The 26,342-nt window shown below is 36.0% G+C and overlaps 1 protein-coding gene across 1 annotated transcript in view; it reads left to right on the forward strand.

The window, feature by feature from the left end:
* Window positions 1-26,342, forward strand: part of nonC (serine/threonine-protein kinase Smg1) — a 1,124,353-nt gene that overhangs the window by 211,819 nt on the left and 886,192 nt on the right. The window contains exon 13 of the mRNA XM_090398044.1: window positions 4,292-4,404. Within this exon, the coding sequence (XP_090254170.1) occupies window positions 4,292-4,404 (113 nt within the window). The remainder of the gene's footprint in view (window positions 1-4,291; window positions 4,405-26,342) is intronic.

Consider the following 26,342-nt stretch of genomic DNA (forward strand, 5'->3'; position numbering starts at 1 on the left):
ATTCCAATTGTAAACACTCAAGGTCAGTGTCAGAAGGACCGACAAACTTCAGATGCACTTCCATTGTCTGAACAAATAGGATTAAAGGAAGATCAAAAAAAGGGTCAGTGTCAAGGAACGATCAAGGGATTGCACCGAAAATTTGGGGTCCCATATCTTCGTGCAGGGATCCGAAAGAAGGTGAATAAAAGGCTTTGGCCGGAAGATCGAGCATCGGTTATCCATAGGTCGTCATCAGTATCCCAGCAGTTGTACGTTGGATGTAAGCCTTCGAGGACGTGACTTCAGGAGAAGTCATGCCAGTGGTCTGAAAGAAAGATAACAGGACCTGATCCGCCAGGCAAAGCATTAATCTGATGACAAACCTTCGCTGGGAGCTATTGTCCATAGAGAGGAATTTTCGAGTTGGAAAGAATTGTTCCATTAGTTTAACTCGCACGCAAGTACTGCTCAAGCTGAAAATCTTCGCCTGAGCGCCAGGAGGACAGTGTCCCAGAAGCCGTCAGTAAATCTATTGCTGGCGGAAGAAGGGAGAAAAACCTGCTATGGGAAGAAAAGGTCAGGACTCCAATCCAAAGCCAGGGAATAAGAATATGCAGTGGGTAGCAGCCCTAAAGTGAATTCGATTTTTTTTCTTCAATTTTGTGAATTATAGGAGAACTTGAATAGTGGACTGTTAAGGTCAAACTGCTGAATTTGAGCAAAGTTAATGGTTGGTTTTAAAATGTTTAATAAGTAATAGAAGATTATGTGTGTAACAGTCAGAGAGTAACAGTCTATTAATAGTGCATTTTGCCTACAGTATTATCTTAGTATTAGAAGGATCGTACTTTTATTTGTAATAATTTTCTTATGTGTAACAGTTAAGGGGCAACAGTTTGTTAATAGTATAATTGCCTAGGATAGAAACTTGATATTGGAAAGGAATGGATATTTATGTGACATGATTATCATGAATTGAAAGGGCATCTTAACATAATTGTGCTATTTAGAGTTAAACTAAGCATTTTTTTCTTTGATGGAATAATAGTGTAAATTGTTTTATGATAAATACATGTGTTGTTTAAATGTTAATAGTGTCGTCTGGTATTTAATTTTTCGATGCACTGTTCCAAAAAATATTAGATCATATTAGTGTGAACCCAGGATAAAGGATAGATAGTAGACCACGACTGCAGATATTAATGAATCAGGGGTAATTTGAATATAATGGGAAGACTACTGGATGCACTTACCACTTCTTATTACTAGAAAATGGACATCAGTGGCGCAGCTTATCAAATAAATTTTCTGGTGTTCGAGGCATAAGAAGGCAAGTGCGGAACGTACTTAGAATAAGTAGAAAAGGAGTTATAGCATAAAGTAATATATATAGACAAAAGTTTACAATAGCGCATCTAAGAGATAGATAAAATAAGAGGTTAGTATAAAGATAATAAAAAAGATTAGAGAGACCCCCCCCCCCCCCCTTGTAGCATAGTGTAGGAGTTGAGAATTGATGGTGCTCTCCATTACTTTAGATAGGACTGAAGTGAGTGAGATAGGGTGGTAGTTTGATGGTATTAACTTTCATCTTTGGATTGGGTTGAACATGGGTTGAAAAATTTCCAGGCTGTGGGAGAAATAATACCGACATAGGATAGGTGTCAGTTCTGTGTAGAAACCTTCAGGACAATTGATTATTGAATTACTTAAGGAATTCACAACGTAAACTGGAATATAAATTAAATTAAACTTTAATATATACTTCCTATATTTCAGCAACATCACATTGCCATCTTCATGGGAACTAAAGATTAAGACATGCACGCAGGCATTAGAACCACAAATGAGGTCGAAGAAAGGAGACTACTGCTATTCCTAAAGTACTGATGGTGTCCCCTAGCGGGCTATATTAGGTATTCTTGGCCGTTGGGCTGAAGTTCTCATGATGATGTATGTTTCCCAAATTTGGGGAAGTCTCATGCATCCGAAGTTGTTGAGGTTGGGCATGTTTTTTAGGGCTGAGGCTGATTCTCTGAATAGTCTTTCAAATTTATACTTGCTGTGTTGTGTTATTGTGGCTTTCTTCCAACTTATTCTGTGGCGAGTATCCAGCACATGGTCTGCAAGCCCAGAGCAGCTGCAATGGTGAAACCAGATGTAGTCCTTGTGTTTTGAAATTCTGATATTCGTTGTCCTGCCTGTTTGGCCAAAATAGGACCATTTACAGCTGCAAGGGGCCTGGTAAACACCAGGTAGGTCTAGGGGAAGTGGTTGACCTTTTGTGGAGCAGATAAGGGATGCCAATTTTTTTATATGGTTTGTAACAAGAGGTCAGGTCATTTTTTTTTTTAGGATTTTGGTTATTTTTTTCAGAGGTGCCCCGGATGTAGGGGATAGTGATTAATTTAGAGTATAGTTCGCCACCGATTAGAGATCCTTCGACACTTCTGCACATCTCAGAAAAAGGAGAATCCATTCCGATAATAGGGTAATCAGTCTGTATAGTGGGATGAGTTGTTTATTATTACCGGTCGGAAAATTAACTTCTCTTTTATGATTATTGTAGTTAACTATGTTGCTTGTATAACAGTTAGAAAATTTTACCTATAAAGTACGTGATTTCGCGTGTTGGCGACCAATTCGGACGTCCTTCATTTCTTTCTCTCCTTCAGCATGAATTGACTATTCTTGGAAAGACACGAAGCTGGGACCTACAAACGGTGGGCAAACTATAATCTTTATTGTGTGTGTGTGTGGGGGGGGGGGGGGTATGGTTAGTATTTTTTTTGGGTTGTAGCCATTGACTGAGAACGTATTAAGGATGTCATTTAGTTCAGTGGTTAGGGCTTGTCATTTGAACAGATTAGTTTAGCCCTTATGTAGTGTCTTATTAACACCGTATTGTTGTGATGGGGGGAATTGTTGGTGAATATATCTGCCTGTATGGGTTGGTTTTCTATAAACTGAGAAAACCAAGGTTACATGAGGCTGGTGGGTGATTAGTGTGTCTAGGAAATGGAGGTTGTTATCCTCTTTTTCCAATGTGAACTTGATTCTGGGATGTTGGTTGTTTGAGTGTGTTAAGAAGGAGAGGAGTGTACTGAGCCATTTGGCCAAATAGCAAACACATCATCAACATAGCGAAGCCATATAGTAGGTTTTTGTGGGGAAGAATTTAAGGCTTTCTCTTCAAAAGTCTCCATAAAGAAGTTGGTCAGGAGTAGGCAGAGTGGTGAACCCATGGCTGTTCCTCTCTATTTGTATGTAGAATTTTCCCTACCAAACGAAATAGCCTGAGTTCATTGTGAACTGAAATAGGGCTGAGATATCGGGGAGGGAATTTGGCTTGGATGAGCTCTAAGGTTTCCTTGAGTGGGACATTTGTGAATAGGGAGGAGATGTCAAAACTGACCATTATGTCAGTATGTTGGAGTGTAAAGTTTTCTATACTGGCTTTGAAGTGGGCTGAGTTTTTTATGTGTGATTGTGTGTTGCCAGTATAGTGTGTGAACTCTTTGGCTAAATGTTTGGCTAATTTGTACATGGGGGAGTGTGCCATCCACTATGGGACGTAATGGCACACTTTGTTTATGAATTTTTGGAAGTCCATAAATACGCGGGGGTATAGAGTTAAAAGGTTTTAATTTGGTGGCGACTTCTGCAGGCTACAACTCCCAATGGCTATAACCCCCCAAAAATACTAGTACCAGTAAACCACAACCCCCCTCCTGCCTAATAGTATGAAGATAAAAAGAAGGCTACAATTATTCACACAACACCTGACAAATGTTTTTCTGAAAAGTAGTATATCCATTTTTTTACACATTTTATAGTTCATCTCTTTAATATATAAAAATTTTAGCTTGCTTGCTTTTTGTTATTCTCTATATTTCTATCAGTGCGCACAATTAAAATGTATTTTATAAAGGCCTAAATTAAGTCTTCTGACAAATGTTCTAAAATATGGATGAATTAGAATTTTTTCCCATCGGCTTTTAGCTTCAATATATATGGTACAATCGTTGTACGAAGTAACCACATACATTGAGGTTTACTTGTATTTGAAAAGATTTAAAAACAAGCTAGCCAAATAGGTCTTCCAAAATAATACCATTGTGAGTAATTTTTAGCCTCTGAGTATCACAGATTAAAATATCTCTCCAGTAAGAATGATGTTATATATAAAATGAACCTATGACGTGCTGAAGCTTTCATGATATTCACTTAATGTTTTAACCTTTGTAATATGTGAGTTTATTATACTAGCTTATTTGCTGCTTTTAAAAATAAAAAAAAATTTTTGCAGGTTACTTTGTATAAAGTGGAGTCAAGAAGTAATTGAAAGCTTGCAGCATCATATAGTTCGACTTGTAAAAGTTTCAGAATTTATTGTTCTAGTTGAAGCTGTCATTGATTCAGGTAAACTCAGTTAATATATAAACCTTCAAATACATCATTGCATAGTGAATTTCATATAGGTATATTATTTTAAATCAGTTTACTGAACTAGCCCAACAACACACATACTTAAAAGACATACTTAAAAGTTTTAGGTGTTGGTGAATATGGTTTGTACTTCACACTGTGGACATTACCAAAAGAATTAAATAAATTCTAAAGTCATTAATACACTGGATTTTCAAACCAGAATATTCAGATCACAAAACTGTATTTATTATGCACAAGTCACTTGATTAGATAGTTGAAGAAGCAATTCAGATTGTAACTGTTCTATTCCATTGGTGTCACAGTCTTCTTAATATAATCCTTATCCCCTGTTATGTTTCACCACCTCTGTAGCCTTCTCCTGAATTTCAGCTTTTTTTTTTTTTTTTTTTTAAATATTACACCTCTGTGGGATCTCTGAATATCAGAATATCACATCTTTTCTAAATCTTTTTGTGTGGGTGGGGTGGAGTATTGTTTTTCCTTATTTCTTGTATGTGTAATGCTGCCATTTGCACTATTAGTAGATATTAGTAGAGTGGTTTAGCTCTTAATTAATTAAAAAAAAAATAATAAAACACCTAAAGCTAAATTATAAATCACACTTGCACACAGATTTGTATTCCAGGATATCATATATTCATGTTTTCTGTTAGATTAATTTTAGTCTAATCAAATTGTGAGGTTTCTTTCTAAGGAATCTTAATATTTATAACTCAGAAGATAACATATGCATGTGATCTTTTGAGTTAACCTGTTAATGATTTAACTCATTATGATATTGAGTTCTTAGTCATCTTCATAACGAAAAGAGAAATCTTTAAATTAAAAACAAACAAACAAAAAAAAAACACTAATATATACAACATAAAATCAGTATAACTTAACTATGCAAGTGGCAATGAATTCTTTAGATCACAACAATAAACTGTATAAAAATCACTTTTTATGCACTGCTATCTTCACTTACATAGTCCTCGTTTATGGGCAAAACTTCATGAATTTTAGTCCCTTGTCTCCTATTCTTTCTTGAATAATATTTACTCAGGAATAATACTAATGCAAAAACTGTTTTCTTATATAATAGCAACATATGTTGGTAAAATTCTTCTTGCGTCCTGAATCTATAATAATGCTTAGCAGTTTAACTAACACCAAGAGGGAAAAAATACATTTATTAAACTCAGTAATATTTTGCTGTCTTTCTAACCAGATCTTTAGAGCACAATAATAATTGTGACAGGCACACAACACTAAACTAAGTAATTATAGAAACAATTTAAATTGTAACTGACAACTAATGTCCTTATATGCACTCTGTGTGGATCAGACAATTACAAAGTTCAGACAATTACAAAGTTAATTTGGAGAAGTCCAGCTATTAGATCTTAAAATGATAGTCTCACAGATCTTTGGTAAATTAATGCAATCATACTTGTTGAGGTTGAGAGAGTGCTTCATAGCATCTAGCTGATGCTGATTCTGAGAATAGCCTCTCCGACCTGTAATGTCTTCTAAGTAATATATATATATATTTTTTTTTTTCCCCATCTGATCCTATATGAAGGAGTATTCAGAGCATGGCCTGCCAATCCTGACTTGCCATACAAATGATATCGGATGTAATTTTTATGTTCTTCAAGGTGGATGTTAACTGATTTACCGGTCTATCCAAAGTAGGCTAAACTTCATGCACAAGGAATTATATACACTCTTGAATGTTCAAGAGGATGTGATGTAGTTAATCTTTAGGAGAGCATGTGAAAGTAGCTAGATGAATAAAAGGTTTAAAAGTGGTATGGAGATCATATTTGCGGAGAACTTTGGCTATTTTTTCTGATGTATCATTCACATATGGGATAGGAATGGTTTTGTTGTGATCCTGTGTTGGGTGTAGGAAGGTTGTGTGTGTGTGTGGGGGGGGGGGGGGGTGTGCATGTAATATTTTATATGGCTGTAGCCATTGACTAAAAAGGTGTTGCGGAGGTCCCTGAGCTCAGTTTTAAGGACTATGTCATTTCAACAAATAGCCCTGCTCGGCGAGTAAGAGTTTTGAGGATGCCATACTGTTGAGAAGGGTGGTGTGATTGTCAAATAACCACCAATACGAGTAGGTTTTCTGTAGGTGGAGAAGGATAATGAGCCATCAGGAAGTTGTGTCATTAGTGTATCTAAAAAGGGGGGGAGACTATTATTACTTTATTTTTTTAATGGTGAAGTTTATTTTATGACGTTGGATGTTAAGATTTTTCAAAAATGTATGTAACATGTCTGGATCATGAGACCAGATAGCAAAGATCAACATAGTGCAGCCAAATTTGGTTTTATTGGGACTGCATCGAGTGTTTGGTTTTCAAAGTGCTCCATATAGAAGTTAGCTGGGGGGGGGGGGGGAATTAACTTTAATTCTGACATCGTGTCAGTTTTGATTTCACCACACTTTCTGCTAATCTACCTCTTTCATATCCATTCCCCCTTCTCTGACATAATTGAATTATTTAGATTTGCCATATATGCAGGTTTTTTCTATGGAAAGGAAAAAATATATAAATAGTTAGATGGTATCTACTTGGATACTGAACGAACGAGGATGGGCTGGCAATTTGGGATTTAGCCGACCAAATTGTATTCTTATTGGTTAAACCAAAATAAAAAATGATGGTACAACATGACAAAATTTCATGCCGGCTGGGGCGTTGCCCTGTTAAATAAGGCCCCTGTTGTTTTTGCCAGGGAACCAGGGCGAACAGCGAAAAGTCAGCTACTGGTAGAAATCTGAAAACAAACCCCAACTCAACATCACCAGAGTTAAAGATCGGTACTATCAACATAAGAAGCCTGAATGGCAAATAAATGGAGCTAGCTGAGGAATTAGATAAGTACCTGATCGACATAATAGGGGTAACTGAAACAAAAAAGACCAAAACTGGTGAGATCTTTCTGAGCAATAAATGCGAAATGTTATATTCAGGCAATGACAATCAAGGAAAAGAAGGAGTAGCCATAGTATTCAACACAAAATACGAGGCTAATCTTCTTGAATGGCAGTCAGTCTTAGAGTGATGTGGGAAAATATGAGAATGGGTGGGGAACTGCACAATGAGACTTATTTGTGCCTATGGTCCCACAGAAGGTTCTACTAAGATAGAAGTGGAGGAATTTTTTGAGGCTTTAGAAAAAGGAAAAGTTGGTGCTTGTTGGGGATCTAAATAGCAGAGTAGGAAATGACTGTGAGACATACAAAAATATTTTGGGAAAATTTGGAGAAAAGAGCAAAGCTAATAATAATGGCAAATATCTGTTGGATTTCTGCTCAGGACAACAACTGGTTATTACTAACACCATGTTCCAACATAAAAATATGCACAAATTCACATGGAGAGAAGAGGCTAGGAATAAGAAAAGTCTCATTGACTATGTTATTGTTGATAGTGATGTTTTCTCCCTGGTGCAGGACACCAGAGTGTACAGAGGATTTGAAATTGGAAGTGATCACTATTTAGTCTTGAGCAGGATAAAATTGAATTTCATATTGAAAAGAATAACATGTAAGAAAGTTTTAAAGCTAATAAAGTTGAGCAGCTCTCAGATGTGAACTGTAGACTAAAATACACAAAGATTATTGAAGAAAAAATAAGAGTTTGAGAACAAACCTTGGAGATTCACTGGCAACTTGAAGAAAATCCTGATTGATTCAGCCAGAAAAGCATGTGGTGAGGTAGTCTGCAAGGATAGGAAAATCAGAACTCCCTGGTGGACACATGAAGTTAAAGAGGCAGTGAAGGAAAAGAAGAAAGCATATCAAAAGTTCCTGGTAAATAAGTCAGCTTATGCTCTTAGAGAATATAGAGACAAATGCAAGAATGCTAAACACTGTGTAAAACTAGCTAAACAAAAGTCATGGGAGGACTTTGACAAGAATATAGAAAATAAATATCAAGAAGGTGGCAAAATATTCTGGAGGTTGTTGAAGAAGCTTAGGAATGGAGGAAAGAGTGCTGTAAAAGGAGTTAGAGATGATAAAGGTGACAAGAAAACGGGAGAAGAAGATATCCTTGAAGTATGGAGTAATTACTTTGAAAAACTGCTAAATGAAACAAGCAGTGATGACAGCACAGTGGTAAAAAACACTCAACAGGCATGCAGTCAGGAATACATATATATACTTGAAGTAGAAAAAGCCATCAAAGGCTTGAAATGTGGAAAGGCTGCAGGAGTAGATGATATTCGACCAGAAATTCTGAAGTATGGTGGTATAAGCGTCTTACAGTGGCTGCACTGCATAGTTCAGAAAGCCTGGACAGAGGGACAAATTCCCGATGATTGGAGTAGAGCTCTCATAGTACCCATATATAAAAAGGGAAATAAAACTGAATGTGAGAATTACAGAGGTATTTCCCTACTGTGTGTTCCTGGCAAGATCTATGCAAGTATACTTGAGAAACTGTTGAGAAGAATTGTGGAAGAAAAGCTTGGTGAAGAACAAGTTGGATTCAGGCCAAATAGAGGCTGTCAGGATCAGATCTTCACTTTACGACAAATAGTCGAGAAAGCAAGGGAATATAACAGAGATCTGTATTTACGTTTTGTCGATTTGGAAAAGGCATATGAGAAGGTGCCAAGAGAGAAGCTATTCAATACGCTGCAGTTATATGGTGTTAATGGGGCATTATATCAAGCAATACTTAGTCTTTATTTGAGTTGTAAGTCAGCAGTTAGAATTGAAGGAAGTACAGGAAGATGGTTTAATGTTAAATCTGGTGTGAGACAAGGATGTACTTTATCCTCTCTGTTATTCATTATCTATATGGATCACATTATTAAATAAAGTGGTATTAAACATGATATCAAAATTGGAGATGTTAAAGCTCTTTGCTTTATGTGGATGATGTTATACTTCTAAATAAATCTGCTACAAGTCTGCAGGATTCTCTGACTAAATTGAATAACTGTTGTAATAGATATGGTATGAAGGTCAGCAATAAAAAGACAACGACAATGAAAATAGGCAGAATCATTGAAATTGTCAACTGTGTTGTGAATGGAGAACCTGTGGAACAAGTAAAACATTTCAGCTACTTAGGCACGATTTTTACTGAAGATGGTAAATTAAATATAGAAATAGACAACAGAATGAGCAAAGCTAGTATGGTGGGAAGTCAATTTAATAAATTCATATGGAATAAGAGAGAAATTAGTCGGAACACTAAATTAGCTGTATACAAGACGGTGTTCAAACCAGTTTTAACTTATGGGTCTGAGAGCTGGGTCAGAAGTAAAACACTTGACCAAAGACTAGAGACCGCAGATATGAGAGTCCTGAGAAAGATTATAGGCGTGAACAGATGGCATCAATGGCAATATCATATTAAAAACAAGGATATTAGGAATGAACCTGACATTGTCAGCATCCAGGGATGCGTTAGCAGAGCTAATCTCAAGTGGTATGGTCATCTAAACAGAATGGGCGAGGAAAGATTAGCAAAACAAGTGTTTTCTCTGCCAGGTTGGCAGCAAAACGACCCAGAGGAAGACCAAGATATAGGTGGATTGATACGGTACAAAGTGCCTTAGACAATAGAAATATAAGATCTAATAATATTGGAGTCTTGACAAGTAAGAGACTGATTTGGAGGAAAATTGTAGATAGGAAGTTAGTAATGATGTAATTTTTTTCATGTAGTACTATCATATCCTGTACACCCCCCCCCCCCCCCCCTTTGAGGGTACATGGCAGGAATTTGAAGATGATGATGATAGCTAGATGGGACTGCTATGAATCCTACCCCCACCCCACCACTAACATTAATGACTACCTCCTACAGTTATCAAGCCTGTAGGAGGTACTGTATACCATTAATGTTTGTATTGATATCTTAGATGTTGGTTGGTGAAATGGATGTGGAAGTTTTTTTTTATTGGTTTTGATGTTATTTTATTTTATATATATATATATATATTTTAGTGCAAATTTTGGTTTTTCATTTTTTTATTTTATTATTTTTTTTGTTTTTGTGTGTGAGATTTTTTTTATGTTGCAGTGACACTAGCATTTGTTTTGTTATCTTTTATGATTGAGTTAGTGCAGAATGCAGTTGAGGCGAGGGATTTCTGAATATAACTCCCACATAAAAATTGCCCAGACAGTGCTCACTACATGCTGCCATAGTTCAACTCCCTCCAGTCATTACTTGGTGCATTAAGCAGCAGCCATAAGATTATTCACTAGCTGATTGGAAAACCTCCAGCAATTGCATTTCTGTTGGCTTCAGTCCCATGTACTATTTAGTGGCCAGCCTGTGGAAATTGCTTTACTTCTACTCATCATCTTATATTGCATATGAGAAGATAGGAACAAACAGAACGTGTTCTGCAGACAGTATGGCACTAGCCATTTCACACTTCCAATTAACAGGGAAGCAGTGCTTCACAGTGTTATGTCGTGACATTTCCTTAATTTTATCTTCTCATTGTGTTGTTCTTCCTATTTTATTAGTCTTAAATTATCACCGTGTAGTGTTATCACTTTGACTATGTACTTCTATGGTCTATACTCATGAACCAAATATAACACTGCACTCTCGCATTTACTGTAAAAATCTATCCAGACAATTGGCTGATTCTTAGACTGATTAAGTATATTAAATAATTAACAAAAGGTAGACCTCTGAATAGAGCCCTATCCTCAGTAATAACGGTCTGGAGTCATCTCCTAAATCAGGTTCTAGCAATATTTATTTGATCAAGCTGCAAGCGCCAGAAAGGCTAGAAATTTCCTCTTAACCAAGGAGTAATCCTCAGAAAATATACTAAGCTAATCAATTTATTAATTGTTTCTTATCTCAGTTTCATCTATGTCACTTAATTTACTTTAGTTTGCAGTTATGGTCTCTGTCAAATAATTCTATCCCGCTCAGATTCAGATATTAGCAAGAGGTGCAGCATTCGATTCAATTCAAGGCACAAACCAGGTTAAGATATTCAAGATACATTTATTAAATTCCTAAAGTTACACATTTACAAGAATAAACTCAATTGGAATATAGGTATCCTAAGTAAAAAGGTTAAACACAGCAACTGTATTTTGTACAACAATTTAAGCATAGGTTATTCCATAGCACAAAATTTTGTTAACATCCTCCAAATATACTTACTAGTCTACACATTATCTCAAATTAATTAATCACATCGGTAACTTTATAGATTATTACTCACAACAATTCAAACTGCAATTCATTCAATTAATTACTTGAGAAATAGCCCTAAGACTTAAAACACTGCCATCCAATGTTCGCTATAGTCCTTTTCCTACAAGTATAGAGTTCTGAAACATAATCTCTCTTTTCTTCTATATCACAATAATCCTCTCTTTCTTAACAAAGAATTACTAAAGGTTTTACATTAACATATTTCTGGAAGTATATTCATTCTGTCATCTCATCCTTACTTCGTCCCACGGAATGTCCGGTCTTCTTCTAGACGATTGTCTTACAGGCTAGGCTTGGACTTCATTGTTCTGCCTTTCTTTCCCATCGTGGACTAGAAACAGTATGGCTCGGATTGATCCACGTGGACGTGTATGGCGATCAGTTCCTTCAATCTTGCTCGGAATGCTGCTGATTATCTCCTCGTCGATTCCTTTGTACGACATCTCGAAACGATAGCCGTGAATAACTACACGCTATCGACAAGATCCCGAACTCGAACTCCTCGCCACGACTTCACAATAAAATCCAAAGCGAAATAGACAAAAACCAGAGCCCTTTGAAAGGGGTACAAACCCTTTTTATATCCACTACCTTTGGCGCCCTCTTCTCTCCCATATCTTTCTGCCCGGGTCCCTCTTTTTTCGCTTGTGTTGTTTTTTCTATTTGTGTCTTCCTGGAGAATTCCGTGCGCGTTTCGTGTCTTCCTGGAATACACCAAGTGCATGCCTCCCCGCACGTAGACAATCTGCCCTAGGCTACGCAATTCACCCGAGGTTTTCGTTAGTGGACTTTGAACTTCTGTTACATGCCTTAACATATATTTTATAAAGAACACTTCTTCCATTATAAATTCTTACAAAAAATTGACACCGTTTACCTTCAAGTAATATTACATAAAATAGTACTAGCACATGATTCCTTAAACAATTTGTATCTTTACCTATGTACAAGCATTTTCGTTGTTGTTTAGCTAAAACTTGTTGAATCCTGCATAAATTATTTCTTTAAGGAAATCTTTTCGTTCAAGATCCAACAACAGGGCAGTGAAAGATGTTGATGACTTAGAGGTCTAGTTGGCATTTTGTCTATATATGTGATCTATATTGTTGATGTGTAAGAATGGAGATAATGTGTACCCTTGTATTACACCTGGTTTTTTATCAAACTACTTTCTTGAATCCTCGGAGTTCTAACAGCTGATTTGCATCTTAAATATAGACTATGTATTGCTCTATATAATGTCCTCTTTACACCATATAGTTGTAACAATTTCATTCATAAACAATGCTCTTACATTTATGCTTGTCAGTTTTTTTACAGCAAATCACTCTTCAATAGGCATCCTTGACTACCATAATTTTGTCACAGACAGTGTGATATTTTTCTTAAAAATGATGGAAATATATTGACAGTTAAAAATTCTCTTCAGAGCATTATTAAATTGTATTCTGTTGTTAACAGCTATATTAGAACTGCTAGCATGATGTGTGTTTGGTCAAATAATCTTGTGCTAAATTGTTATGATTTTTCAGTCTTAGGTTCAAAACTTGTTGATGAAAGATTATTTTCCTTTCTTTCTCCCACAAGTGATTTGCTTTTATTGACAGATTATTTAGCATAATGATAATTCTTCTTTTGATGGACAGCATTTAATGAAATTTTTTATTTAGGATCTCTGTTAAAATTTATTAAGTTATTTCAATTTTGGTTTCAAGAGAACCCTTTTAGTAATCAAGTTAGATAAAATAAAGTTTATATCAACAGCTTGATTTGATACCGAATGGTGACGTAATTTTGCCAGCATTTAGTAGACATTTACTGTACAGGAAAACAGTTATGAAATGGTTAGTTTTATCATTCATTCATTTCTTTACTTGTTTATACTGGTCATATTTTTTTCCTATATATTTACTTTTTCATTTAAGAAAAATGCTAGCAATAATATTAAAAAATGACAGTTATAAATTGTTGTTTTGTATCCTGGTTACTTAATGTTTGAGAAAAGTCACTGGCTATAATATGTAAAGTTTATTTTATTATTTAGATAAAATAGTTCCGCAAAGACTAGAAAGCTTCTTCAGTACCAAAACAATAATAGTTGAAAAGGAAAAAAAAAAAAAAAAGGTTTGCATGCATAAAATGGAATGGTTGTATTATTTTTTAATACGTGATGTAAAAAAACTTAAAAGTACTGTTTTTATTCCATCAAAGAAAAGCAAGGTTTTCAGGCTCTAAACTGCCCACAGAGGTCTATTATTATATGCACGTAGATATTTCAGAAGAGTAATATGTTGTCATTATATAGCATTTCTTCTAGTTTCAACTTTAATGAGAGTGGTTTGATTTTTGCTGCACTGTGTAGAAAAGCATAGCATTTCAGCTGATTCTTTGAATATCCTTGCTATGTTTGACATGTGTTGTGTTTGCTTTCTGCCAGACTGTATTGTTATTTTGTACTGTCATAAGCCTGGCCAAGCTGCATTTCAGTCATTTATATTTTTTCTTCACATCTTTAATGTGCTCGCCATGCCTGATTTCTCCTAATCATCCTTTTTTTCTGTGAACAACAAATACCGTATGCTTAATATAAAAGCAATAAATATATATATTGTTAAGCAGGTATGGAAGTTATTTAGGTGGGAAAAGACAACCTCAATGACATGATGTATTTCAGACTTCATCTTCCCATCTTTAATGTGATTCTGTATTTAATTTTTTTTTTGGGGTACCTGGCCCAGATAATAAATTCCAGAAACAAATTTATAGTGTTGGGGCTGAGAAAGGATAATTACTGAATTGTGGAGGGAGACAATTGATGTGGTATAATTAAGAAAATTGCTTCCCAAAACTGGTAAAATATAAGGTAGTTGGAGGAGATAGGCTTAACTTCCTTTATTTTGTTTTGAAAGATTTTTACATTATTCTATTGGACTTCATTACTCAGAGAGATTATATGCTTCCAAAGACTGGACATATTTTTAGTAATAAACATTTCTTGATATTTTATTATTATTTTTATAAGAGGGACCAGGGAGTCGGGGACCGGTTAAAGGAGGCCACATACAAGACTCACTAGCTATCATACTTCTTGAATTCATTCACATTGCTTGCATACACACAACATCCAATGGCAATCCATTCCAATCACACACCACTCTATCAGAGAAAAATCCAGATCTCACTCCTTCTCAGCTTCCAAGGATGCCCTCTTGTCTTTTCCCCACTCCCTCCATAGAATAAATTAAAAATTCAATCAACTGAAATCCTCTATGAGCCTTTCAGAAGTATGTAAGTCTCAATCATATCACCCCTCTTTCTTTGGTTTACTAGTGTCTTCAGTCTGCAAATTGTCAATCTGTCTTCATAATCAGTATTCCACAATCCTGATATCACTTTGAACACTCTACTTTGCACTCTCTCCACTGTATTAGAATCACAATCGAAATCAGGAGACTAGGCCTGCAAACAGTCATCCAAGTGATACCTTATCAAGGCCTTGTAAAGAGGCAAAATGACATGCTTATCTTTACACGTCAAAGTTCACTTCAGCATCGTAATAATCTTTTGAGTTGTATTTTCAATCTTTGCAAAGTGGCCTCTGAACTTCAACTTCCTATCTATTACCACTCCAAGATCCCTAGCCTAATCAATTTCTTCTAGTATAATCCCATCAATATAATGTCGAACTGATAGCCATTTTCACAAGCCCACAATTCCGGCCTATTCAAATCATTCTGCAAGTACTGCATATCTACTTCATTCCTGAATACCCTGCTTATCTTTGCATCGTGAACAAATAGCTGCACGTCTCTGTCAAATCCTCCCAATATCATTAATGTATAGATTGAATAACAATGGACCAATGACTGATCCTTGTGGTATGACACTGGTTATTTTATTTTATTTTATTTTAAAAATCTTCACACTTAAATGCAGTGCTACATGCTATGGTCTACCAGAGCAAAAGCCAATGCCTTTGCCTCATTAGGCTAGAAAGGCCAAAGCCAAAATACATCAAGATCTATCCCACGCTGGTACGAGGTATTCTAGAAGTCATTTTTGGTGACGACGACCAAGCCACCAGTGTGCACTGCAAAGCTCTAAGCGACAAAATTTTAATATCTGCCAAAAGAATGCCTATAGAAGTCAAGACTTTGTAACTCTCATTTCACCATACACCATGAAGGGAGATGGTAGTGAAATGAGGAACTGTCTCAAACTCCTCATATTATGGGCAGCTCTGTTGAGCAAGATCTGTATCTGCCCATAATATGAGATGTTGTTCCTATGACTGACAACAAGTACCCACTATCTGCACATCAATAACCCATACTCTTTCATCCTTCTATGCAATTAAATTAGGCTTTCTAATAGAGTAAATACTCGATTTAATGGACTGTTAGGGGCTAAGGATTGTCAGTAAAATCGAAAGTCCATTAAATCGCAAATCTTAGGAATAGTATTGAAAATAAAATGCTTTCAGTGGGACAGTATTAATATATTTAATGAGAACATTTTTATGTAAATACCATTTTACTGAGGATTGGGCTTGAAAAAAACATCAAGTTTTAGTTGCTTTTCACTTTTATACTGTTTCTTAATAATTAACGATTGAAATTGCCGTAAATGTTCATAATAAGCAGTCACCTCTGGATCTGAAGATGCACCTATGAACGAGATGATGTCGCCCATGTGTTCTCTGATAGTTTTGGACCAGCTGGAAACGCTTTTTCTTCTTCCTCATTGTCAACCTCCTGATCGCCCCATAGAATATCTTCAGCAGTCTCTTCCTGGCTGAGAATTTGGAGTCCTGGGTCTCCTTCGTCGATGTCTAACCATTGTTCAATATCATTCTTACTGTCATTATCACTAGCCCACATCAAACTTTCATGGAAATCAAAGGTTTCAAAATCTCTGAAATTGTATTCTGATTCACTCCCGCTCAGTAACTTGGTCCAGCCATTAGTCAGTGTTGTAGTCTTTATCTCCTTCCAAGCAGCAGCAAAATTAAAGATGGCGTACTTGGTGTTGTATGCGTGCAAATTTTGAAGTGTACCGGCTCCTCTTGTATCTTCTTTGGGATTGTTTTCATCCTCCAAGATAGTCATAACCTCTTCAAGAAACTTCTTCCTATACAACCTCTTGCAGGTAACAATGACTCTCAGTCTATAGGCTGTATTATAGAAATGGTGTTTGGAGGAAGAAAGATGCATTTTATTTTTCCATTCCTACTAACCAACTTCTCAGCATTAGGATGGACTGATGCATTATCAAGAAGTAAAATTGCTTTTACATCTTCAGGAGAGATTTTTAGGACCTTTTCTTGGTAGTGCACTTTAGGTATGAAGTGATTGAAAAACCAGTCAGAAAAAATGTCACTTGTAAACCAGGCATTCCTTGAGCTGGAATAGATAATAGGGAACTGATTCATAACATTCTTCAAAGTGCGAGGCTTTTGTGCTCTGCTAACTACCATTGGCTTGAGGCAATGCATGCCATCAGCATTAGCACAAAGTAGGGTAGAAATGTGCTCCTTGTTTAATTTTTCAGCCAGGTGTGCTAATGCCATGTTTATTCACAAGGGTATTTTCAGGAACAGCACGGTAGAATAGGCAGGTCTCATCTGCATTGTAAACTTGAGATGAAATAAGACCCTCAGATTCAATGACTTCATTGTTGTACTTTCTAAAGAGCTCAATATCAGCACTCAGTGCTTCACCACATATTTGCCTGTATGTAACGCCATGGTGTTTACGAAAGTGCCAAAGCCACCCATTACTTGCCTGGAACTGTATGCCCATGTTGTGCCAGTTTTTCAGCCACCAACCTTAGTTCAACACCACTAACAACAACGCCACTGCTGTTGAACGAACCACTTGTAAACTCATCATCAAATTCCTGACATGCCCTCAAGGGGTGTACAGGATATGATAGTACTACATGAAAAATTTATATCATTACTAACTTCCTATCTACAATTTTCCTCCAAATCATTCTGTTACTTGTTCAAGATCCAACATTATCAGATCTTATATTTCTATCATCCAAGGCACTTTCTACCATATCAATCCACCTATATCTTGGTCTTCATCTAGGTCATTTTCCTGCCAACTTGGCAGAGAACACTTGTTTTGCTAATCTTTCCTCGCCCATTCTGTTTAAGTGACCACACCACCTGAGATTAGCTCTGCTAATGCATTCCTGGATGCTGACGATGTCAAGTTCTTTCCTAATATCCTTGTTTTTAATATAATATTGCCATTGATGCCATCTGTTCACGCCTATAATCTTTCTCGGGACTCTCATATCTGTGGTCTCTAGTCTTTGGTAAAGAGTGTTATACTTCTGATCCAACTCTCAGATCCATAAGTTAAAACTGGTTTGAACACTGTCTTGAATGCAGCTAATTTAGTGTTCTGACTAATTTCTCACTTATTTCATTTGAATTTATTCAATTGACTTCCTACTGCACCAGCTTTGTTGATTCTGTTGTCTATTTCCATATTTAATTTACCATCTTCACTAAAAATCGTTCCTAAGTAGTTGATATGTTTTACTTGTTCCACAGGTTTCCCGTTCACAACACAGTTGACATTTTCAACAATTTTACCCATTTTCATTGTCTTTGTCTTTTTAATGCTGACCTTCATACCCTATTACAACAGTTATTCAATTTAGTCAGGGAATCTTGCAAACTTGTAGCAGATTTATTTAGAAGTATAACATCATCCACATAAAGCAAAGAGCCGAGATTAACATTTCCAATTTTGATATCATGTTTAATACCACTTTCCTTCATAATATTATCCATATAGATAATGAATAACAGAGAGGATAATGTACATCCTTTTCTGACACCAAATTAACATTAAACCATCTTCTTGTACTTCCTTCAATTCTAACTGCTGACTTACAACTCAAATAAAGACTAAGTATTGCTTGATAAAATGTGCCATTGACACCATATAACTGTAGCATTTTGAATAGCTTCTCTCTCTCTCTCGGTACCTTGTCATATACCTTTTCCAGATCTACAAAACTTAAATACAGATCTTTGTTATATTCCCATGAATTCTCAACTATCTGTCGTAAAGTGAATATCTGATCCTGACAACCTCTATTTTGCCTGAATCCAGTTTGTTCTTAACCAAGCTTGTCTTCCACAATTCTTCTCATCTGTTTCTCAAGTATACTTCCATATATCTTTCCAGGAACACTCAATAGGGAAATACCTCTGTAATTCTCACATTCAGTTTTATTTCCTTTTTTATATATATGGGTACTATGAGAGCTCTACTCCAATCATTGGGAATTCATCAATCTGTCCAGGCCTTTTGAACCATGCCGTGCAGCCATTGTAAGACTTTTATACCACATACTTCTGGTCAGATATCATCTACTCCTGCTGCCTTTCCACATTTCAAGCTTTGATGGCTTTTTCTACTTCAAGTATGGATATGTATTCCTGACTGTATGCCTGTGAGTGTTTTTTACCACTGTGCTATCACTGCTTGTTTCATTTAGCAATTTTTCGAAGTAATTACTCCATACTTCAAGGATATTATTTTTCTCCTGTTTTCATGTTACCTTTATCATCTCTAAGTCCTTTTACAGCACTCTTTCCTCCATTTCTAAGCTTCTTCAACAACCTCCAGAATATCTTACCACCTTCTTGATATTTATTTTCTGTGTTCTTTCCAAAGTCCTCCCATGACCTGTGGTCCTATATATTGCGGTTCTTAAATTTTGCTGACTTACATCCTCTATATGCCATTCTTTGATATCAGTTTGTCAGCTCTTATGTTATCTATATCAATATTTTATTTTATATTTTAATAATAATACAAGCCCTAAACAATTTTCCAAAATCTTTACCACCATTGCAGAGATGTTTATAGTTGATACATATAATATGCATATTTTTTAACTTATGCATTATTTTGATTCGTTTTAGATCACATGTACCCTTTTTGATCTTCTTCAGGATAACTGTTATTAAAACAATTCCTGTTCACTGTTATTCAGTTAAATGTGTTAGTACCAATTTTATGCAGATAAGATTTTATTCAAAAATACATAATATTCTATTTCTTTAACAAACCAATTTTCTTAATCACTTTGGAAAACAGCAGAAATAATTATTTCATTTTTAAAAGTTGATGATGCCCCAGTTCTCAGCCAATATATCAATGCTACTTTGAGAGTGCACTAATAATAAGACAAAACTGACATGATAGCTGTTGGACAGATACTTGCATTATAGAAAGTAGAAGATGTTACAACCAGTTAAATTCACTGTGGACTTCTTTGCAAGGGTAGCAAATTCATAACTTTATATGGTGGACATAGACATCAAAGAGGCAGTACTAGAAAAAGAAGAAAGCCTATGAACATTTCTTAGAAAGTTAGTTGGCAGATGACAGGAAAGTATACAGAAAATATCTACGAGAGGTAAGCTATGTGTAAAAGTAGTAGCTAAAAAAAAGTCATGGGAATACTTTGCTAAGAAAATGTGTTAAGACAAATAGTGGCATAATGATGGCAAAATATTATAGAGGCCATGCAGAATAGCCTTCAAAATGGGAGAAAGAGTAAAAGGGATCAAAGATGATAAAAGGAGAAAATATAAAATTGATATAAAAGCAGAAAATAAAGATAACTGGATATGTATTGATAGATGAAATCATATAAGCAGTGATATAGTACACCCACAGATTCAAGACCCTTCGACACTTCTGCGCATGTCAACAGAAGAAGATTCCATTCCGATAATAGGGTAATCAATCCGTATTGTGGGATGAGTTGTTTATTATTACACGTCGGAAAATTAACTTCTCTTTTATGATCATTGTAGTTAACTATGTTGCTTGTATAACAGTTGGAAAATTTTACCTATGAAGCACGTGATTTCACATGTTGGCGACCAATTCGTATCCTTCATTTCTTTCTCCCCTTCAGCATGAATCGACTATTTTTGGCAAGTGTCCAAGCGAAGATCTCTAAAGTATGGGCATACTATAGAACTATGGTGAGAAATATTCAAAAGAATGCAGTCATGAGTACAGATCACTTGAAGCAGAAAAGGTCATCAGAAACCTGAAATGTAGAAAGTAAACAGGAGTAGATGATATTCAACCAGAAATGCTCCATTATGGAGATATAAAAGTTTCACATTGGATTTAATTAAGTGTAACTGATGTAGTGGAGAATCAATATAAATTTTAATGGAATAAGAGGGAGAACTCAGTTAAAACACTAAGCTTTCAGTATAGAAGACAATGTTCAAACTTATTTTAACTTGTGGATTTGAGATTGGGTTAGAATTAAAGCAGTTGATCAAAATCTAGAGATATGAGGTTGGTCTGAAAAGTTCTCTGCCTAACAATGAAAACAACGAATTTATAATTTCAAAATTATTTTTATTTTTCAACATAATTTCCCTTAAGACTAATACATTTATTCCAGCCATGCTCCAGCACCATCATCCCGTCTCTGTAGTGGTTCTCAGTAAGATCTGCAGCTGCAATCACCTCTTGATTCGAAGAAAAATGCTGACCATCAAGGAAGAGTTTTAGTTTTGGGAAGAGGTAGAAGTCAGAGGGAGCCAAATCTGGGGAATAAGGTAGATGTTCCAACAATTCATAGTGCAGATCCCTTAATTTTCCCATTACCAAAACACCTTTGTGGGCAGGTGCATTGTCCTGATGAAAGATTATTTTTTTCTTCTGCAAACCAGGTTTTTCTCACGAATTTTTTCGTCTAGCCTGGTTACAAGATCGGATTAATATTCCCCAATTATTGTTTTACCCTTTTCAAGGGTAAAACAATAACTGGGTAAGAATCTCAATAGTAATCTCATAATATTTGTGCACGCCCCCTTTTGAGTACATAGCAGGAAATTAATGTTGATGATAAATTTAGTATATATAATAATATCACACAGCTTAATTAACGAATCTTCAATATGATTAATAAACAAAATGCCTTTAGTATCCCAAAACACCGATGCCATGACCTTTCCTGCTGATGGAACCGACTTTGTTTTCTTTGGCACTGAACAACCAGCTTCTGTCCACTGTTTTGACTGCTGTTTGGATTCTGGTGTGTAATGGTGAATTCAAGTCTCATCCATAGTAATAAATCGATGCACAAAATAAGTTTTATTCTTGTTGAAATGCTCCAAGCACTGTACAGAGATTTTCATGCGAGTGCATTTTTTCCTGCTGTGAGCAAGCGTGGCACCCATCTTGCGTGAAGCTTTTTCATTTGCAATTCTTCATGCAAAATATATCCTACACGTTCTTTTGAAATGCCTATAATCTTAGCAATTTCAGGCACTTTGACTAGCTGATCATTCAATACGTATCGTGCACTTGATCAGTGATTTCAGGTGTTGCTATACTTTTTGGACATCCTTCACATGGATCATCTTGGAGTCTGGTATGGCCACATTTAAACTTAGCCGCCCATTTCTTAATTGTCAAAAACGAAGGAGAGGAGTGCCCATAAACTTTTATGAACTTTGAATGAATTTCTTTTAGTGTTAAACCTTCTTTTACAAAGAATTTTATAACTGCACAGTACTCAATTTTATCTATTTCAAGGGATACAGACAACACTTTTGCTTCAAAAACAAACTACATGATAGAATGACTTGCAATTTCACATGGATGCTTATGACAGATGTACCAACTTAGAAAAAAAAATCTTGGCGATAGTGTTGCCATCTATGGTTGAGGCCGAGAACTTTTCAGACTATCCTCATACATGAGAAATTTGAGAAAAATTGATAAGTGAACTGATGGCACCATTGATAGCATCATATTAAAAATGAAGATATTAGGAAGGAAATTGACAATGCTAGCATTCAGAAATGTGTGAGCAGAGATAATCTAAGTAGTATGGTCACTTCAACAGAATGTGAGATGTAAGGGTAATAAAACAGGTATTTACTTATATGATGTCAGGAAAAAGACCCAGAGAAAGAGTGAAATCTAAGTAGTAATGCATTCAGAAGTGCTCTAGAAGACAAATATATAAGATATGGCAGTATTAAAGTGTTGCCGAGTGATAGACAGATTTGAAGCAAAACTGCTGAAGTTGATTACTAATAATATAAACTGAATCATGTAGTACTCTCGTATTATCCTGTTCACCCCCTTTTGAGTACAAAGCAGGAAATTAATGTTGATGATACATTTAGTGTATATAATAATATCTCACAATAAAAGTGATTAAAATTACTAAACATAAACAGCTAGTTAACTGAATAGATTATGTTATACAGCAGAATTTTCTCATTACATTTTTCATTGACCTTCTGTTTTTTGCTGAAGATCATTTACAAGAGATTATGGCTATTGTAGAAAAAGGGAATCTTATTTTTTTTGAGGTGATAGCAGTTAAGACTGGATGCTGTCTATTTTCAAAACCTCAGAAGAACGTAATTTAACATATACATACATATATATATATATATATATAGGGTGTTCGGGATAAATTTGACATATTTATAATTAATTATATTTTTCCGTAAGTTACATGTATTAACACACACTTCTCTTCATTTAAAAGTTTGGACCCTTCTTCATTCATATACAAGATGTCAGAAAGGATGGATAGCTGGAACCCACCTGAATCATGGAAGAGAATAACTTGTATCATGATGATTCGTGCCCGCCATCAAAATAAGGATATTACGACTGCTGCCCAATGCTCCCTGAATACAGTAAAAACAATCAGGCATGAACTAGAGACTTGCAATGGTGACTACGAGGATGTAGCAAGAAGAAAGATCCCTAGCAGACGATCTGATTGCGTTCGTACAGCAGAATTCCTCGCAAATCTGCAGGAACAGGTGTTGAAGAACCCTGGCATTGGAATTCGGGCTTTGTTCGTGGAGTTGCTAACTGTAGTCAAGCCCTGGATAACAAGGGTAGCCAATGGTAGGCCGTATGTATGGCAGCAGGATTCGGCCCCTTGCCACACCTCTGGGAAAAGTCAAAAATGGTTGTCTGAAAATTTCTACGACTTCACCAGTCCAAATGTTTGGCCTCCAAACTCCCCAGACCTTAACCCCATGGATTATTTTGTATGGGGCGCAGTTGAAAAAGACACCAATCGCACTTCCAGTAATACAAAAGCCCAGTTAATGGATAAAATTAAAACAGTTTTTGCAGCCCTTCCCAGGGAGACTGTAGCATCAGCTTGTTCGAGGTTCCGAAGCAGAATTGAAGCTGTGATCGATGCTAATGGTGGTTATTTTGAGTAAATCTTGTTGATAGTATTGTAATTAACTCTGCCTGTAATGTTTTTTTGTCAATTCATTAAATTTAATAGATACAAAGAAGATTTTCTTTTTCCTTACGAAACTGTCAAATTTATCCCAAACACCCTGTATATATATATATATATACGTATATTCTCTTAGGTCACTTCATCCCTTGATACCTCGACTGTATGGTCTCTCCAAGATTCACAAAAATAACTGCCCACTCAGACCTATAGTTGAGGACATACACTCTCCTACTTATAATCTCTCCAAATATCTCACGAGTTTTCTAAGAAATCTTTCTGGAAGTTCCTCTTCACATATTAAAAACTCTGCAGATTTTGTTTCTAAAATCAAGGACATCAAACTTAAAAGAACAGATTTAATGGCCAGTTTTGATATTGTTTCTCTCTTTACAAATGTACCTGCTCAAGAAGTCCTCAATCTTCTCAAGTACAAATTATCAAAAAAACTCTTTGCTCTTCTCTCCCATTGCGTAAAGTCAGGATACTTCAATATGATAATAAGATCTACTTACAAAACTCAGGTCTGGCAATGGGCAGCCCACTCTCTCCGATTCTCGTGGATATATTTCTCAACGATTTTGAAGAAAAAGCTATTAATTCCTTTTACTTTAAACCAAAAGTCTAGTACCGCTATATTGATGATATTTTCCTCATCTGGGAAGATGGTGTCAATAACCTCTATTTATGTTTAGACCACCTAAACAAGTGCCATGAAAAAATCTCTTTCACCTTCGAACTGGAATCAGATGACTGCCTTCCCTTTTTAGACCTCAAACTTACCAGATACGCTGAGAGCATTAAATTCTCAATTTTTAGAAAGCCTACTCATACTGATAGATACCTTCATGCTTCCTCCCATCACTATCTCCCACAAAAATGTGGTATTATTTCCACCTTAGCTCACCGAGCTAAATCATTACTTACAGAAGAAACAGAAATTAAAAATGAACTCCTTTTTCTTAAAAAAACTTTCATTAACAATGGTTTCTCTCCAAAGAAAATTGACAAATTTCTTTCCCCCAGGCACTCAGCTACTTCTGAAGATCCCTCTTCCCCAAGAACTGTCATCTCCTTGCCTTACATTAGCTCTCTCTCACCAAAACTGGCCAAGATTCTCAAGAAATTTAACTTCAAAACTTCATTCATTACTTAGCAAACATAAACAGAAACATCTTCCTACTCAGTTTCCAGGAGTGCACAAGATTTTGTGTGATTTTGGAAAGCCATACTATGGGCAGACTGCCAAATCCATCCTTCTATTTGGATGAACACCATAGAGATATCTCCTATAACAGGACTAGAGCTAGCGCTCTCTCTAGCCACGTTCTCTTTTCAGCTAACTCAGACGAAGGCCACCAACACATTGTAAACTGGACTCAAACTTCTAACATCCATGTGTGCTATGATGAACTCGAAAGAAAGATTGTCGAATCCAGGGAAATTTCTCTGGATTCCTCTCATATCGACAACAGCTTGAGTTACAATCTCTCTGATGCACACGTTGCTTCTGTTCAGTACTGGCGCATTCGCGATATCGCGTAGTATACGTTTGTTTGGAACTCATACTCGCATTTGTTTTTCAAACATGCTACTGTCTTTTTATACTTGTTCTGTTATTACAATTTTAAGTATCTGTAATTTTTTATATATTTCTTTGATTGTGATACCTGAGGATGTTGATCTATTCAACGAAACTAGTAGTATCTTTTTAAATACAGGGTGTTCGGGATAAATTTGACAGTTTCGTAAGGAAAAAGAAAATCTTCTTTGTATCTATTAAATTTAATGAATTGACAAAAAAACATTACAGGCAGAGTTAATTACAATACTATCAACAAGATTTACTCAAAATAACCACCATTAGCATCGATCACAGCTTCAATTCTGCTTCGGAACCTCGAACAAGCTGATGCTACAGTCTCCCTGGGAAGGGCCGCAAAAACTGTTTTAATTTTATCCATTAACTGGGCTTTTGTATTACTGGAAGTGCGATTGGTGTCTTTTTCAACTGCGCCCCATACAAAATAATCCATGGGGTTAAGGTCTGGGGAGTTTGGAGGCCAAACATTTGGACTGGTGAAGTCGTAGAAATTTTCAGACAACCATTTTTGACTTTTCCCAGAGGTGTGGCAAGGGGCCGAATCCTGCTGCCATACATACGGCCTACCATTGGCTACCCTTGTTATCCAGGGCTTGACTACAGTTAGCAACTCCACGAACAAAGCCCGAATTCCAATGCCAGGGTTCTTCAACACCTGTTCCTGCAGATTTGCGAGGAATTCTGCTGTACGAACGCAATCAGATCGTCTGCTAGGGATCTTTCTTCTTGCTACATCCTCGTAGTCACCATTGCAAGTCTCTAGTTCATGCCTGATTGTTTTTACTGTATTCAGGGAGCATTGGGCA

The sequence above is a fragment of the Typopeltis vanoorti genome, chromosome 9 (assembly GCF_054136105.1).
Source record: "Typopeltis vanoorti isolate ZY-2024b chromosome 9, IOZ_Tvanoo_1.0, whole genome shotgun sequence".
In the NCBI taxonomy this organism is placed as follows: domain Eukaryota; kingdom Metazoa; phylum Arthropoda; class Arachnida; order Uropygi; family Thelyphonidae; genus Typopeltis; species Typopeltis vanoorti.